We start from the raw sequence: 16,853 nt of genomic DNA, 5'->3' as shown, positions 1-16,853 counted from the left end.
CACCGTTCCCCACACCCGCCCCAAACCGCGGCGATTCCGCAAAACCGCACCGGGAAAGCTCCAGAGCGGCCCGGGAGAGGCCGCAGCACCGGGCCCGCCGAGGCCCCTCAGCCCCGGGCCGCCCTGAGCGCGTCCTCCCCTCACGGAGCGGGCGGGGGCGGCCCCGCGGGGCGGGAGCGGCCTGGGCCTAACGGGGGCGGGCTGGGCCTAACGGGGGCGGGCTCGCTCCGCCGCAGCGGCGCTGCCCCGCCCGGCCCCGCCCGTGCTTGGCGGGCGCTGCCGGCGCCGTCCCGGGCTTCACTCACCGCGGGCCGGGCCGGGCCGGGCCGGCGCTGCCGCCGCGCAGGAGCCGCCGCCGCTTCCTCCCGGTCCGCGACAAAATGGCGGCGGCAGGAAGTGCCCCCCGCGCGCCGGCCCCGCCCCGCGCTACGCCAACGGCGTAATGCGGCCCCGCCCGCGCCGCGCACGCCCGGCGCTACGCGAACGGCGTAAGGCCGCGCACGGCCGCTCCTACGCCAACGGCGTAAGGCGGCGCTGAACGGCGCTTACGCAAACGGCGGAGCGCGGCCCCGCCCGCCCCGCCCCGCGCCCTACGCAAACGGCGTAACCCCGGCGGCGCAGGGCGGAGGGCGTTTCGCCGCGACCCCCGTGGCCCCCGGAGCCCCCCGCGCCGCCCGGTGAGGGCGGCCAGGCCGCGGATCGGCCGCCGGCTGCACCGGGAGGCGGCGGAGAGATCGGCGGGCGCGGCGGAGCGGGACGCGTGCCCGGCGCTTGCGCCAGCGGCGCCCCCGCCTTTACGGCGTTGGCGCAGCGGCGGGGCCCGCGCCGCAGTTTACGCCGTTGGCGTAGCCGCCCTGACGCAGCGGCCGCATTACGCAATGCGGGTTACGCCGGCGGGGCGACGTAAGCGGCGTTGGTGAATCGCGGCACCCCCATGAAGCCCACCCGGCGTTCCCGCTCCTTCCTCCCGCTTCCCCTCAGCGCCGCCGCCGCCACCCCCGGCTCGGCCCGGCCCGGCCCTCCCGGCGCGCCCGCCGCGGCCCCGCTCTTACCTGAGGGGGGCCGGGCCGCGTCGGGCCGGGCTGGGCCGCCCTCCCTCCCTCCCGGCGGGCCGGGGGCGGCGGCGGGGGCGGAGGAGGAGGAGGAGGAGGGAGGGGAGGGGGCGGGGGGGCCGCGGGCACCGAGGGGCAGCGGGTCCGGCAGCGGCGCCGCACTGACCTCACCGCGCTGCGCGTGACGTCACGGCGCAACCGGGACACGCCCACCGCCGCCGGCCCCGCCGCGTGACGTCACGGGAGGGAACGGGACCAGGGAGGGGAGGGGGGGGAACCGGGGGGACACCGGGAATGGGGGGGAGGGGACACCGGGAATGGGGGGGAGGGGACACCGGGAATGGGGGGAGGGGATAGCGGGAATGGGGGGGAGGGGACACCGGGAATGGGGGGGGGACACCGGGAATGGGGGAGGGGACACCGGGAATGGGGGGGAGGGGACACCGGGAATGGGGAGGAGGGGACACCGGGAGGGGCCATTGAGGGGTCCCGGGGGTACCGGGAGGGGCGTTGGGGACACCGGGAATGGGGGGGGGCGTCCTGGGTGACACCGGGGGGGGTTTGGGGACACCGGGGGGGGCCCTTGGGGACGTTTGGGGGGGGGGGGAGGGCACCGGGAATGGGGGAGGGGAGGGGGGGTCCCGAGGGGTCCCTTGGGGACATTTGGGGGGTCCTGGGTGACACCAAGGGGGGTCCTGGGGACCCTTTGGGGACGTTTTGAGGGGGTCCTGGGGACACTTTGGGGTCCCTGGGGGTCCCAGGGACAATTTGGGGACAATTTTGGGGGTCCCAGGGACCTCTTGGGGCCATTTGGGGACAATTCTGGGGGTCCCAGGGACAATTTGGGGACATTTTGGGGGGGTCCTGGGGGTCTCAGGGACAATTTTGGGGACATTTTGGGGGTCCCAGGGACATTTTGGGGACATTTGGGGACATTTTGGGGGTCCCAGGGACATTTTGGGGACATTTTGGGGGTTTTGGGGACATTTTGGGGTCCCCATCGCGTCCCCCCCCCAGGAAATTCCAATTGCAGAGAAATTCGGCTGCAATTCAAACAAAAATCGCCCCAAAATTTCCATTTTTTTGGAGGAATCCCCATCGATTTTTGGGGTAAAAACCCCGAATTTTGACGAAACCAAAAAAATCCGGGATTTATTTAAAATTCCAGCTCTGAATCCCAAAAAATTCCTGGAATTTTTTAGGAATTTTTTAGGGAAAAAAAGAATGAAAATCACGAGGGTGGAACCTCAAATTCTGCTGGAAAAGGGAAATTTTGGGGTAAAAAAATCAGGAATTTCTCCCCAAAAATCCCCCTTGGATCAGGAATTCCCAAATCCTCCCTGGGAATTTAAAAAAAAGGAAAATTAAAGGCAAAAATTCCAATTTTTGGGCAAAAATCTTCCCTAAAACGGAGAAATTTTGGGGGGAAAATGAAAGAAATCCTCAGGAATTTTTCCAAACTTCCAATTTTTTATTTTTCCCAATTTTTTGGGCTTTTTTCCCTAAAAATTGCCCCAAATCCCAGCAGAGAATGGGGAAATTCAGGAATTTCTCCTCTTTTGTGGCTTCTTCATCCTGGAAAAGAAAAAAAAAATAAATCAGGAAATGGGGAGGGGAAAAAAAAAAAAGGGAAAAATTCAATTTAATGAAATTGCCAAGAATTCTCCCCAAAATTCCAATTCCAGGGGGGAAAACCCTGGAAAAATCCAAATTTTTGGGGTGGGATCCTCACCTGGAATTCTCAGGGCTCCTCCGAGGTTTTCTCCTCCTCCTTTTTTGGGGTTTTTTCCGCTTTTTCCGGAATTTTTTCCGGAATTTTCTCCTCTTCTTCCTCCTCACTTTGGGTTTGGGGTGAAATCCCCAATTCCTGGCATTTTTCTGTTGGATTTTCCTGGGGATTTTCTTGGGAGTTTTTGGGATTTTCCTGGGGATTTTGGGGATTTTCCTGGGGATTTTTGGGATTTTCCTGGGGATTTTCAGGATTTTCTTGGGGATTTTTGGGATTTTCCTGGGGATTTTCAGGATTTTGGGGATTTTCTTGGGAATTTTGGGGATTTTCCTGGGGGTTTTCCTGGGGATTTTGGGGATTTTCAGGAATTTCGGGCTCCTCCAGGAAAGGGGGCACCAGGAGGGGCCCGGGGGCCGTGAGGAATTCCTGGGGTTTGGGGCAATCCGGGGCAATTTCGGGATTTTCCGGGGATTTTTCCGGGATTTCCGCGGCTTTGGGGCCGTCCTGGGGCTCGTCCGTGAAGGGATCTTCACCCTGGAGGGGGAAAAATGGGGAAAAAATGGGAAAAAATGGCGGGAAAATGGGGAAAAAATGGGAAAAATGGCGGGAAAAAATGGGGGGAAAATGGGGAAAAATGGCAGGAAAATGGGGAAAAAATGGTGGGAAAAAATGGCGGGAAAATGGGGAAAAAATGGGAAAAAATGGCGGGAAAATGGGGAAAAAACGGGGGGAAAATTGGGGGGAAATAGGGAAAATGAGGGGGAAAATCAGGAAATTGGGGGGAAAACCAGGAATTTGGGGGAAAATATTGAAAATCAGAGAAAATTGGGGGGGAAATGGGGAAAAATATGGAAAATGAGGGAAAATCGGGGAGAAAATCAGGGGAAATTGGGGGGAAAAACAGGAATTTGGGGGAAAATGGGGGGAAAGGGAAAATTGGGAAAAATGTTGAAAATTGGGGAGAAAACCAGGGGAAAATTGGGGAAAAAGAGGGAAAATTGGGAGTTAAAAAAAAGAAGGAAATTGGGGAAAAACCCATTGGAAATTGGGGAAAAAACAGGAAAAATTGGGGCAAAAAAACCCCATTGAAAATTGGGGAAAAACCCCATTGAAAATAGGGGAAAAACCAGGAAAAATTGGGGAAAATCCAGGAAAAATTGGGGCAAAAAAACCCCATTGAAAATTGGGGAAAAACCCCATTGAAAATAGCGGAAAAAACAGGAAAAATTGGGGAAAAACCCAGGAAAAATTGGGGGAAAACCCAGGAAAAACTGGGGAAAAAAGCAGGAAAAATTGGGGAAAAAAACCAGGAAAAATTGGGGAAAATGTTGGGAAAACCCAGGAAAAATTGGGGGCAAAAAACCCCAATGAAAATTGGGGGGAAAAATGGAAATTTGAGGAAAATCAGGGGAAATTATGGGGGAAAAATGAAAAATTGGGGAATACTGGGAATTACTGGGGTGGGGAAGTGGGAATTACTGGGATATTGGGAATTACTGGGATAGTGGGAATTATTGGGATAATGGGAATTGCTGGGAATTATTGGGATACTGGGAATTATTGGGAATTACTGGGAAAATGGGAATTATTGGGATAGTGGGAATTGGGAATTACTGGTGTGGGATAATGGGAATTATTGGGATACTGGGAATTACTGGGAATTACTGGGAAAATGGGAATTACTGGTCTGGGATAATGGGAATTATTGGGATACTGGGAATTTTTGGGATACTGGGAATTACTGGGATAATGGGAATTACTGGTCTGCGATAATGGGAATTATTGGGATAATGGGAATTTTTGGGATAATGGGAATTATTGGGATAATGGGAATTACTGATCTGGGATAATGGGAATTACTGGGAAAATGGGAATTACTGGTCTGGGATAATGGGAATTATTGGGATAATGGGAATGATCCCAAACTGGGATTTGGGGATGATCCCATCCCAAACTGGGATTTGGGGATGATCCCAAACTGGGATAATGGGAATGATCCCAAACTGGGATTTGGGGATGATCCCAAACTGGGATAATGGGAATGATCCCATCCCAAACTGGGATAATGGGAATGATCCCAAACTGGGATAATGGGAATGATCCCATCCCAAACTGGGATTTGGGGATGATCCCATCCCAAACTGGGATTTGGGGATGATCCCATCCCAAACTGGGATAATGGGAATGATCCCAAACTGGGATTTGGGGATGATCCCAAACTGGGATAATGGGAATGATCCCATCCCAAACTGGGATTTGGGGATGATCCCATCCCATCCCATCCCACCCAATTCCAGTCTCAGCCTCCCGGCTTTTCCCAGGATCCCAAATCCCTTTGCTGGGACCCCAATTCCCGTCTCTTCCTGGCATCCAAGCTCCCTCTTCTCGGGATCCTAAATCCCATTTTCCCCTGCACCTGAGCTCCATCCTCCAGGGATTTCTGGGATCCAAATCCCTTCTTTCCTCGGCATCCAGGTTCCCTTTTCCCAGGATCCAAAGTCGTTTTTGGGATCCTAAATCCCTTTGTTCCCAGGACTCCGGGTCCGTCTTCCCAGGATCCAAAATCCCGTTTTTTCCTTGGGCTCCAAAGTCCCTTTGCTTGGGATCCTAAATCCCTTTTTCCGTGGGCTCCAGCGCCCCTTCCTTTGGGATCCAAATCCCTCTTCGTGGGATCCTAAATCCCTTTGTTCCCAGGACTCCAGGTCCGTCTTCCCAGGCTCCAAAATCCCATTTTTAGGGCTCCAAAGTCCCTTTTTCCTTGGGCTCCAAAGTCCCTTTTTCTGGGATCCAAATCCCATTTTTCCCGGGATCCATTGTCCCTCTTCTTGGGCTCCTAAATCCCATTTCCCCAGGACTCCAGGTCCATCTTCCCAGGATCCAAAATCCTTTGTTCCTTGGGCTCCAAATCCCATTTTTTTAGGGCTCCAAAGTCCCTTTGTTTGGGATCCTAAATCCCTTCTTTCCCTGGGATCCAGTGCCCCTTCCTTTGGGATCCAAATCCTATTTTGTGGGATCCTAAATCCCATTTCCCCAGGACTCCAGGTCCATTTTCCCAGGATCCAAACTCCTTTTTCCTGGGCTCCAAAGTCCCTTTTTCTGGGATGCACCATCCCTCCTCTTCTTGGGATCCTAAATCCCCTTTCCCCAGGACTCCAGGTCCGTCTTCCCAGGATCCAAAATCCGTTTTCCTTGGGCTCCAAAGTCCCTTTTTATGGGCTCCTAAATCCCATTTTTAGGGCTCCAAAGTCCCTTTTTATGGGCTCCTAAATCCCTTTGTTCCCAGGACTCCAGGTCCGTCTTCCCAGGATCCAAAATCCTTTTTTTCCTTGGGCTCCAAATCCCGTTTTTCCCAAGGATCCAGCGCCCCGTCCTTTGGGATCCAAATCCCATTGTTAGGGCTCCAAAGTCCCTTTGTTTGGGATCCTAAATCCCTTTTCCCCAGGACTCCAGGTCCATCTTCTCAGGATCCTAAATCCCATTTTTCCTGGGATCCAGAGTCCCTTCTTTTGGGATGCACCATCCCTCCTCTTCCCGGGATCCTAAATCCCTTTGTTCCCAGGACTCCAGGTCCGTCTTCCCAGGCTCCAAAGTCCTTTTTTCCTTGGGCTCCAAAGTCCCTTTTTTGGGATCCTAAATCCCATTTTTCCCTGGACCCAAGGTCCGTCTTCCCAGGATCCAAAATCCCATTTTTTCCTTGGGCTCCAAATCCCATTTTTGGGATTCTAAATCCCATTTTTTAGGGCTCCAAAGTCCCTTTTTTCGGGATCCAAATCCCGTCTTTTCCCGGGCTCCAAAGTCCCTTTGTTTGGGATCCATTGTCCCTCTTCTCGGGATCCTAAATCCCCTTTCCCCAGGACTCCAGGTCCATCTTCTCAGGATCCAAAATCCGTTTTCCTTGGGCTCCAAAGTCCCTTTGTTTGGGATCCTAAATCCCTTTGTTCCCAGGACTCCAGGTCCGTCTTCCCAGGCTCCAAAATCCCATTTTTAGGGCTCCAAAGTCCCTTTTTCCTTGGGCTCCAAAGTCCCTTTTTCTGGGATGCAAATTCCCATTTTTTGGGATCCAAGCTCCCTCTTCTCGGGATCCTAAATCCCATTTCCCCAGGACTCCAGGTCCGTCTTCCCAGGATCCAAAATCCTTTTTTTCCTTGGGCTCCAAATCCCATTTTTCGGGATCCAAAAATCCCAATTTTCCCTGGACCTGAGGTCCTTCTTCCCAGGATCCTAAATCCCATTTTTCAGGATCCTAATTCCCATTTTTCCCAGGACTCCGGGTCCTTTTATTACCCTGCATCCAAAGTCCTTTTCCTTGGGATCCAGTGTCCATTTTTTGGGATCCAAATCCCTTTTTTCGGGATCCAAAATCCCAATTTTCCCTGGACCTGAGGTCCTTCTTCCCAGGATCCTAAGTCCATTCTTCTGGGATCCAAATCCCCATTTTTATGGGATCCAAATTCCCATTTTTCAGGATCCAAATCCCATTTTTCAGGATCCAAAATCCCATTTTTCTGGGATCAAAATTCCCATTTTTCTGGGATTAAAATTCCCATTTTTCTGGGATAAAATCCCATTTTTCAGGATCCAAATCCCATTTTTCTGGGATGGAATTTCCCATTTTCCTGGGATCCAAATCCCATTTTTCAGGATCCAAATTCCCATTTTTCCCAGGACCCAGAGGCACAGGCACCGTTTTTCCCATTTTTTTTCCCTTTTTTTCCCATTTTTTCCCATTTTTTTCCCATTTTTTCCAACTTTTCCCAGCCTGGGTTGACCCCAAACGTTCGGGATCGGGGAGGGAATTTTGGGATCCTGGAGCTTCTCCCGCCGGAATTCCCGGGAATCCTCTGGAGGCGCCTCCGCCGCTGCGGCCGATCCTGCGCGGAACGTTCCGGAAAAGCCCGGAATTCCCGGCCCTGCCCCAACCCTGCCGATCCCAGGGGGAAAAATCCAAAATTTGGGGAATTTTGGGGAATTTTGGGGGGGTTTGGAGTCCGGGGATTGGGATTTGGGGCTGGAGCTGCCCCAAAATTCCCAAAAATTCCCCAAAAATTCCCCAAAATTCAAAAAACTCCTGGATGGCTCCAGGGGGGAATTTTTGATTTAATGCTGAGGAGATGAAGGAAAAAAAAAAAAACCAAAAATTTGGGAAAAATTCCCTAAAAAATTTGGGAAAAAATTGGGAAAAATTTCTCCAAAAATTGGGGAAAAAATCCCCAAAATTGGGGGAAAATCCCCCCAAAATCAGGAAAAATTTCCTTTAAAATTGGGAAAAATTCCCCAAAAATAGGGAAAAATTTCCCAAAAAATCAGGAAAAATTTCCCTTAAAAATTGGGAAAAAAATCCTCAAAAAATCGGGAAAAATTCCCCCCAAAAATTCGGGAAAAAATTCCCAAAAAATCGGGAAAAATTCCCCCAAAAAAACCTGGGAAAAAATTCCCAAAAAATTGGGAAGAAATTCCCCAAAAATTGGGAAAAATTCCCCAAAAAATTGGGAAAAAATTCCTCAAAAAATTGGGAAAAACTCTCCCCAAAAATAGGGAAAAATTCCCCCCAAAAATCAGAAAAAATTTCCCTTAAAAATTGGGAAAAAATTCCTCAAAAAATCGGGAAAAATTCCCCCCAAAATTGGGGAAAATTCCCCCCAAAAATCGGGAAAAATTCCCCCCAAAAATTGGGAAAAATTCCCCAAAAAATCGGGAAAAATTCCCCCAAAAAATCGGGAAAAATTTCCCTTAAAAATTGGGAAAAAATTCCCCAAAAAATCGGGAAAAAATTCCCAAAAATTGGGAAAAAATTCCCCCCAAAAAAAACCTGGGAAAAAATTCCCAAAAAAAGCCCAAAAGTGGCGAAACCACTGGAAAAAGGAGGAAAAAAGTAGAGAAAAACGGGGAAAATTCAGGAATTTTGGGCTTGGGCACCTGGGGATGGGACAAAAAACACCAAAAATGGGGAAAATTCGGGAGGTTGAGGATTTTTAGCGAATTTTTTGGGGAAATTTTGGGGGATTTTGGGGCATTTTTTTTTAATTTTAGGGGATTTTTGGGAGCTTTTTCGGGGGATTTTTGTGGGGTTTTTTCGGGAATTTTTTGGGGATTTTTTTGTGGGATTTTTGTGGCATTTTTGGGGGATTTTTGGGGGATTTTTTTGGTTTTTTGTGGTATTTTTGGGGCGATTTTTCTGGAATTTTGGTGGGTTTTTTGTGGATTTTTTGGTGGAATTTTTGGGGGATTTTTGGGGGTATTTTTGTGGAATTTTTGCCGGATTTTTTTGGGTTTTTGTGGAATTTTTTGGGGAATTTTTCCGGATTTTTTTTTTTTTTTTTTGGTGGAATTTTTGGGGAATTTTTTGGGGGATTTTTGTGGATTTTTTGGGGCATTTTTGCCGGATTGTTTTGGTTTTTTGTGGAATTTTTGGGGAGGATTTTTGTGGAATTTTTGGGGGATTTTTGCCGGATTTTTTTGGTTTTTTGTGGAATTTTTTGGGGGATTTTTGTGGCATTTTCGTGGATTTTTTGCTGGATTTTTTTTGGTTTTTCGTGGAATTTTTGGGGAGATTTTTGGGGAGATTTTTGTGGATTTTTTGCCGGATTTTTTTGGGGTTTTGTGGAATTTTTGGGGGATTTTTGGGGGATTTTTGCCCGATTTTTTTGGTTTTTCGTGCAATTTCTGTGGAATTTTTGGGGGATTTTTGTGCGATTTTTGTGGAATTTTTGGGGAGATTTTTGTGGCATTTTTGTGCAATTTTTGCCGGATTTTTTTTGGTTTTTCGTGGAATTTTTGGGGGATTTTTGGGGAGATTTTTGTGCAATTTTTGGGGGATTTTTGCCGGATTTTTTTGGGTTTTCGTGCAATTTTTGTGCAATTTTGGGGGGATTTTTGTGCAATTTTTTGTGCAATTTTTGGGGAGATTTTTGTGGCATTTTTGTGCAATTTTTGCCGGATTTTTTTGGTTTTTGTGGAATTTTTGGGGGGATTTTTGTGCAGTTTTCGTGGAATTTTCGGGAGATTTTTGCTGGATTTTTTTGGTTTTTTGTGGAATTTTTGTGGAATTTTTTGGGGATTTTTGGGGAGATTTTTGTGCAATTTTTGCCGGATTTTTTTTGGTTTTTCGTGGAATTTTTGCCGGGTTTTTTTTGTTTTTCGTGGAATTTTTGCCGGATTTTTTTGGTTTTTTGTGGGATTTTTGGGGGGATTTTTGTGTAATTTTCGTGCAATTTTTGGGGAGATTTTTGTGGCATTTTTGTGCAATTTTTGCCGGATTTTTTTGGTTTTTGTGGGATTTTTGGGGGGATTTTTGTGCAATTTTTGGGGGATTTTTGCCGGATTTTTTTGGTTTTTTGTGGAATTTTTGGGGGGATTTTTGTGCAATTTTTGGGGGATTTTTTGCCGGATTTTTTTGGTTTTTCGTGGAATTTTTGCCGGATTTTTTTGGTGTTTTGTGGAATTTTTGGGGGATTTTTTTGGTTTTTGGTGGAATTTCTGTGGGATTTTTGGGGGATTTTTTTGGTTTTTGGTGGAATTTCTGTGGGATTTTCGGGGGGATTTTTGTGCAATTTTTGGGGGATTTTTTGCCGGATTTTTTTGGTTTTTCGTGGAATTTTTGGGGGATTTTTGTGCAATTTTTGGGGGATTTTTGTGCAATTTTTGGGGGGATTTTTTGCCGGATTTTTGGGGGATTTTTTGCCGGATTTTTTTGGTTTTTCGTGGAATTTTTGGGGGATTTTTGTGGGATTTTTGGGGAGATTTTTGTGCAATTTTCGGGGGATTTTTTGCCGGATTTTTTTGGTTTTTTGTGGAATTTTTGGGGAGATTTTTGTGGAATTTTTGCTGGATTTTTTTGGTTTTTCGTGGAATTTTTGCCGGATTTTTTTGGTTTTTCGTGGAATTTTTGTGGAATTTTTGGGGGGATTTTGGTGCAATTTTTGGGGGATTTTTTGCCGGATTTTTTTGGTTTTTGGTGGAATTTTTGGGGAGATTTTTGTGGAATTTTTGCCGGATTTTTTTGGTTTTTCGTGGAATTTTTGCCGGATTTTTTTGGGTTTTTTGTGGGATTTTTGCCGGATTTTTTTGGTGTTTTGTGGAATTTTTGTGGGATTTTTGGGGGGATTTTTGTGCAATTTTTGTGGAATTTTTGGGGGATTTTTTTGGTTTTTGGTGGAATTTCTGTGGGATTTTCGGGGGGATTTTTGTGCAATTTTTGGGGGATTTTTTGCCGGATTTTTTTGGTTTTTCGTGGAATTTTTGGGGGATTTTTGTGCAATTTTTGGGGGATTTTTGTGCAATTTTTGGGGGGATTTTTTGCCGGATTTTTTTGGTTTTTCGTGGAATTTTTGGGGGATTTTTGTGGGATTTTTGCCGGATTTTTGTGCAATTTTTGGGGGATTTTTTGCCGGATTTTTTTGGGTTTTGGTGGAATTTTTGGGGAGATTTTTGTGGAATTTTTGCCGGATTTTTTTTGGTTTTTCGTGGAATTTTTGCCGGATTTTTTTGGGTTTTTTGTGGGATTTTTGTGGGATTTTTTTGGTTTTTTGTGGAATTTTTGTGGGATTTTTGGGGGGATTTTTGTGCAATTTTCGGGGGATTTTTTGCCGGATTTTTTTGGTTTTTGGTGGAATTTCTGTGGATTTTCGGGGGGATTTTTGTGCAATTTTTGGGGGGATTTTTGTGCAATTTTCGGGGGATTTTTTGGGGGATTTTTTTGGTTTTCGGTGGAATTTCTGTGGATTTTCGGGGGTGTTTTCGGGACCGCCGGGGCCCGCAGGAGTGCCCGGGCTCCCGGGGCAGCGGTACCTGCAGGTATCGGTCCAGCATGCGCACGATGTGTTTGTTGTTCAGGACGCTCTTGGCCACGTGCAGGCTCGTCTTCCGGAACTGCTCCGCCGCCAGCTGCCAACAGCAGAGCCCGGAGTGCCGGGAAAATACGGGAATGTCGGGAAAATACGGGAATGTCGGGAAAATACGGGAATGCCGGGGAAATCCCGGAATGTCGGGGAAATACGGGAATGTCGGGGAAATCCCGGAGTGCCGGGGAAATCCCGGAATGTCGGGGAAATCCCGGAATGTCAGGGAAATACGGGAATGTCGGGAAAATACGGGAATGCCGGGGAAATCCGGGAATGCCGGGGAAATCCCGGAATGTCGGGAAAATACGGGAATGTCGGGAAATCCGGGAATGTCGGGAAAATCCCGGAGTGCCGGGAAACCCGGAATGTCGGGAAATCCGGAATGTCGGGAAAATACGGGAATGCCGGGGAAATCCCGGAATGCCGGGGAAATCCCGGAGTGCCGGGGAAATCCCGGAATGCCGGGGAAATCCCGGAATGTCGGGAAAATACGGGAATGTCGGGAAATCCGGAATGTTGGGAAATCCCGGAATGTCGGGAAAATACGGGAATGTCGGGAAAATCCGGGAATGTCGGGGAAATCCCGGAATGCCGGGGAAATCCCAGAATGCTGGGAAATCCCGGAATGTCGGGGAAATACGGGAATGTCGGGAAATCCGGAATGTCGGGAAATCCGGGAATGTCGGGAAAATACGGGAATGCCGGGGAAATCCGGGAATGCCGGGGAAATCCCGGAATGTCGGGAAAATACGGGAATGCCGGGGAAATCCCGGAGTGCCGGGAAAATACGGGAATGTCGGGAAACCCGGAATGTCGGGAAAATACGGGAATGTTGGGAAAATACGGGAATGCCGGGGAAATCCCGGAGTGCCGGGAAACCCGGAATGTCGGGAAAATACGGGAATGTCGGGGAAATCCCGGAATGCCGGGGAAATCCCGGAGTGCCGGGGAAATCCCAGAATGTCGGGAAAATCCTGGAGTGCCGGGGAAATCCCGGAGTGCCGGGAAACCCGGAATGTCGGGAAATCCGGAATGTCGGGAAATCCGGGAATGTCGGGAAAATACGGGAATGCCGGGGAAATCCGGGAATGCCGGGGAAATCCCGGAATGTCGGGAAAATACGGGAATGCCGGGGAAATACGGGAATGTCGGGGAAATCCCGGAATGTCGGGGAAATCCCAGAATGCTGGGAAATCCCGGAATGTCGGGGAAATCCCGGAATGTCAGGGAAATACGGGAATGTTGGGAAATCCGGAATGTCGGGAAATCCGGGAATGTCGGGAAAATACGGGAATGCCGGGGAAATCCCGGAATGTCGGGAAAATACGGGAATGCCGGGGAAATACGGGAATGTCGGGGAAATCCGGGAATGTCGGGAAACCCGGAATGTCGGGAAATCCGGAATGTCGGGAAATCCGGGAATGTCGGGAAATCCCGGAATGTCGGGAAAATATGGGAATGCCGGGGAAATCCGGGAATGTCGGGAAAATACGGGAATGCCGGGAAACCCGGAATGTCGGGAAAATACGGGAATGCCGGGGAAATCCCGGAATGTCGGGAAAATCCCGGAATGTCGGGAAAATACGGGAATGTCGGGGAAATCCCGGAGTGCCGGGGAAATCCCGGAATGCCGGGGAAATCCCGGAATGTTGGGAAAATACGGGAATGTCGGGGAAATCCCGGAATGCCGGGGAAATCCCAGAATGCTGGGAAATCCCGGAATGTCGGGGAAATCCCGGAATGTCAGGGAAAATACGGGAATGTCGGGAAAATACGGGAATGTCGGGGAAATCCCGGAATGTCGGGGAAATCCCGGAGTGCCGGGAAACCCGGAATGTCGGGAAAATATGGGAATGTCGGGAAATCCCGGAATGTCAGGGAAATACGGGAATGTCGGGGAAATCCCGGAATGTCGGGAAAATACGGGAATGTCGGGGAAATCCCGGAATGCAGGGGAAATCCCAGAATGCTGGGAAATCCCGGAATGTCGGGGAAATCCCGGAGTGCCGGGGAAATCCCGGAATGCCGGGGAAATCCCGGAATGTCGGGAAAATCCCGGAGTGCCGGGGAAATCCCGGAATGCCGGGGAAATCCCGGAATGTCGGGAAAATCCCGGAACGCCGGGGAAACCCCAGAAGGCCGGCAGTTCCAGGGGGGTTGGAGGGGAAATCCCAGAATTCCAGGGGGTTGGGGAAAATCACGGAATTCCAGAGGGGTTTGAGGGAAAATCCCGGAATGCCGGGAAAATCCCGGAATGCCGGCAGTTCCAGGGGGTTGGGGGAAAATCCCGGAATTCCAGAGGGGTTTGAGGGAAAATCCTGGAACTGTGGGAGTTCCAGAGGGGTTTGAGGGGGAAATCCTGGAATTCTGCAGGGATTTGGGGAAAAACCCATCCTAACCTGAGTTAAACCCATCCTAACCCCGAGTTAAACCCATCCTAACCCGAGTTAAACCCATCCTAACCTGAGTTAAACCCAGCCTAACCCCGAGTTAAACCCATCCTAACCTGAGTTAAACCCATCCTAACCCGAGTTAAACCCATCCTAACCCGAGTTAAGCCCGGTCTAACTGTGGTTTCTCACCCTGCGGCTGCGGTTGTGCTCAGCTGATCTCAGGTGTCTCTGCAGCAGGGTTCCCTGGGCCGGGATCAGCCTAACCCCGAGTTAAACCCATCCTAACCTGAGTTAAACCCGGTCTAAGGTGAAGTTAAGCCCATCCTAACCCCGAGTTAACCCCGGTGTCTCACCCTGCGGCTGCGGTTGTGCTCGGCCGATCTCAGGTGTCTCTGCAGCAGGGTTCCCTGCGCTGGGATCAGCCTAACCCCGAGTTATACACCAGGCTAACCCTGAGTTAAGCCCGGTCTAAGGTGAAGTTAAGCCCAGCCTAAGCCCATATCCTCACCCTGCGGCTGCGGTTGTGCTCGGCCGATCTCAGGTGTCTCTGCAGCAGGGTTCCCTGCGCTGGGATCAGCCTAACCCTGAGTTAAACCCATCCTAACCTGAGTTAAACCCATCCTAACCCTGAGTTAAGCCCAGCCTAACCCCGAGTTAAGCCCGGTCTAACTGTGGTTTCTCACCCTGCGGCTGCGGTTGTGCTCGGCCGATCTCAGGTGTCTCTGCAGCAGGGTTCCCTGCGCTGGGATCAGCCTAACCCTGAGTTAAACCCATCCTAACCTGAGTTAAACCCGGTCTAAGGTGAAGTTAAGCCCGGCCTAACCCCGGTGTCTCACCCTGCGGCTGCGGTTGTGCTCAGCTGATCTCAGGTGTCTCTGCAGCAGGGTTCCCTGCGCTGGGATCAGCATGTCGCACGCCAGGCAATGCGCGGCCTCGATGCGCTTGAAGAAATGCTCCTGGCCGATCCCTGAGCGCGGAAACGCCGCCCAAAGTGAGAAATTCCACCCCTAAAAACTCCCCAAATGTTCCCTGAAAAATTCCCAAAACTTCCCTGAAAATTCCCAAAATTTCCCCACAAATTTCCCAAAAAATTCCCAGAAAATTCCCAAAAATTCTCCCCAAAACCTCCCTGAAAGTTCCCCGAAAGTTCCCTGATCATTCCCCAAAAATTCCCAGAAAGTTCCCAAAACTTCTCAGAAAAATTCCACCCCAAAAAGTTCCCAAAAGATTTCCCAAAATTTCCCCCCAAATTTCCCAGAAAGTTCCCTAAAAGTTCCCAGGAAATTCACCAAAAGTTCCCTGAAAATTCCCCAAAAATTCCCAGAAAAATTCCCAGAAAGTTCCCAAAAAAATTCCAAAAAATTCCCCAAATGTTCCCAAAATTTCCCCCTAAAATTCCCAGAAAGTTCCCAAAAATTTTTCCCTAAAACCTCCCCAGAAATTTTAAAAAAATTCCCCAAAAGTTCCCCCAAAAATTCCCAGAAAATTCCCCCAAAAATTCCTAAAAAATCCCTAAAAATTCCCCCAAAAATTGCAAAATAAATTTGCCCAAAAATTAAAAAAAAAAATCCCTAAAAGTTCCCAAAAAATTACCCCAAAATTAAAAAAAAATTCCCCCCAAAATTCAAAAAAATATCCCCAAAAATTCCTAGAAATATTTCCCAAAATTCCTAAAAAAAATTCCCTCAAAATTCCTTAAAATATTCCCCAAACAATTAAAAAAAATCCCCTAAAAATTAAAAAAAAATCCCCCCAAAATTCCAAAAAATTTCCCAAATATTCCTAAAAAATTCTCCAAAAATTCCAGAAAAATTCCCCCCAAAATTCCAAAAAATTCCCCAAAAATTAAAAAAAAAAAAAAACCAAAAAATTCCAAAAAAATTCCCCAAAAATTCCCAAATTTCCCCAAATCCCCACCCTTGAAGGGGTCGGCCCTGGGTTTGTTCCCCTCCTTCTCCGTCAGCTCCTGGCGGCGCCGCTCGATTTTCCTGTTCCTGTTCACGATGTACTCCTGGAAAATGGGGAAAAACGGGAAAAATGGGAATAAAAATGGGAAAAATGGGAAAAATGGGAATAAAAATGGGAAAAATGGGAATAAATATGGACAAAAACAGGGAAAAATGGGGATAAAAATGGGGAAAATGGGGATAAACCCTCGATTTTCCTGTTCCTGTTCACGATGTACTCCTGGAAAAACAGGGAAAAAATGGGAAAAATGGGGAAAAAATGGGAAAAATGGGAATAAAAATGGGAAAAATGGGAAAAATGGGAATGAAACAGGGAAAAATGGGAATAAATATGGACAAAAACAGGGAAAAATGGGAAAAAACCAGGGAAAAATGGGAATAAAACAGGGAAAAATGGGAATAAAAATGGGGAAAAATGGGGATAAAACCTCGATTTTGCTGTTCCTGTTCACGATGTACTCCTGGAAAATGGGAAAAACAGGGAAAAATGGGAATAAAAATGGGAAAAATGGGAATAAAAATGGGAATAAAACAGGGAAAAATGGGGAAAAATATGGACAAAAACAGGGAAAAATGGGAAAAAACCAGGGAAAAATGGGAATAAAAATGGGGAAAATGGGAATAAAACAGGGAAAAATGGGAAAAAATATGGACAAAAACAGGGAAAAATGGGAAAAAAACAGGGAAAATGGGAATAAAACAGGGAAAAATGGGAATAAAAATGGGGAAAAATGGGGATAAACCCTCGATTTTCCTGTTCCTGTTCACGATGTACTCCTGGAAAATGGGAATAAAAATGGGAAAAATGGGAATAAAAATGGGAAAAATGGGAAAAAATATGGACAAAAACAGGGAAAAATGGGGATAAAACA

The 16,853-nt window shown here is 48.5% G+C and overlaps 2 protein-coding genes across 3 annotated transcripts in view; both read right to left on the bottom strand.

Moving 5' to 3' along the window:
• BRD4 (bromodomain containing 4) overlaps window positions 1-1,117 on the bottom strand; it is a 40,060-nt gene extending 38,943 nt beyond the window's left edge. Inside the window, exon 1 of one of the 2 annotated variants that reach the window (XM_066570323.1) lies at window positions 1,053-1,117. The gene's annotated coding sequence lies outside the window, so the exon portion shown is untranslated. Of the gene's footprint in view, window positions 1-305; window positions 395-1,052 lie in introns of those variants that run through there. The other variant, XM_066570321.1, reaches the window with a different exon arrangement.
• Window positions 886-16,853, bottom strand: part of AKAP8 (A-kinase anchoring protein 8) — a 39,649-nt gene continuing 23,681 nt past the window's right edge. The window contains 6 exon segments of the mRNA XM_066570269.1: window positions 886-1,227; window positions 3,178-3,315; window positions 11,569-11,664; window positions 14,851-14,981; window positions 15,932-16,025; window positions 16,410-16,442. Coding sequence (XP_066426366.1) covers window positions 886-1,227; window positions 3,178-3,315; window positions 11,569-11,664; window positions 14,851-14,981; window positions 15,932-16,025; window positions 16,410-16,442 — 834 coding nt within the window.

This window comes from Molothrus aeneus, unplaced genomic scaffold, assembly GCF_037042795.1.
Source record: "Molothrus aeneus isolate 106 unplaced genomic scaffold, BPBGC_Maene_1.0 scaffold_30, whole genome shotgun sequence".
NCBI classification, from domain to species: Eukaryota; Metazoa; Chordata; class Aves; order Passeriformes; family Icteridae; genus Molothrus; species Molothrus aeneus.
Note: the sequence above shows the minus strand (reverse complement) of the source record. Positions and strands in the feature narration are given on the sequence as shown.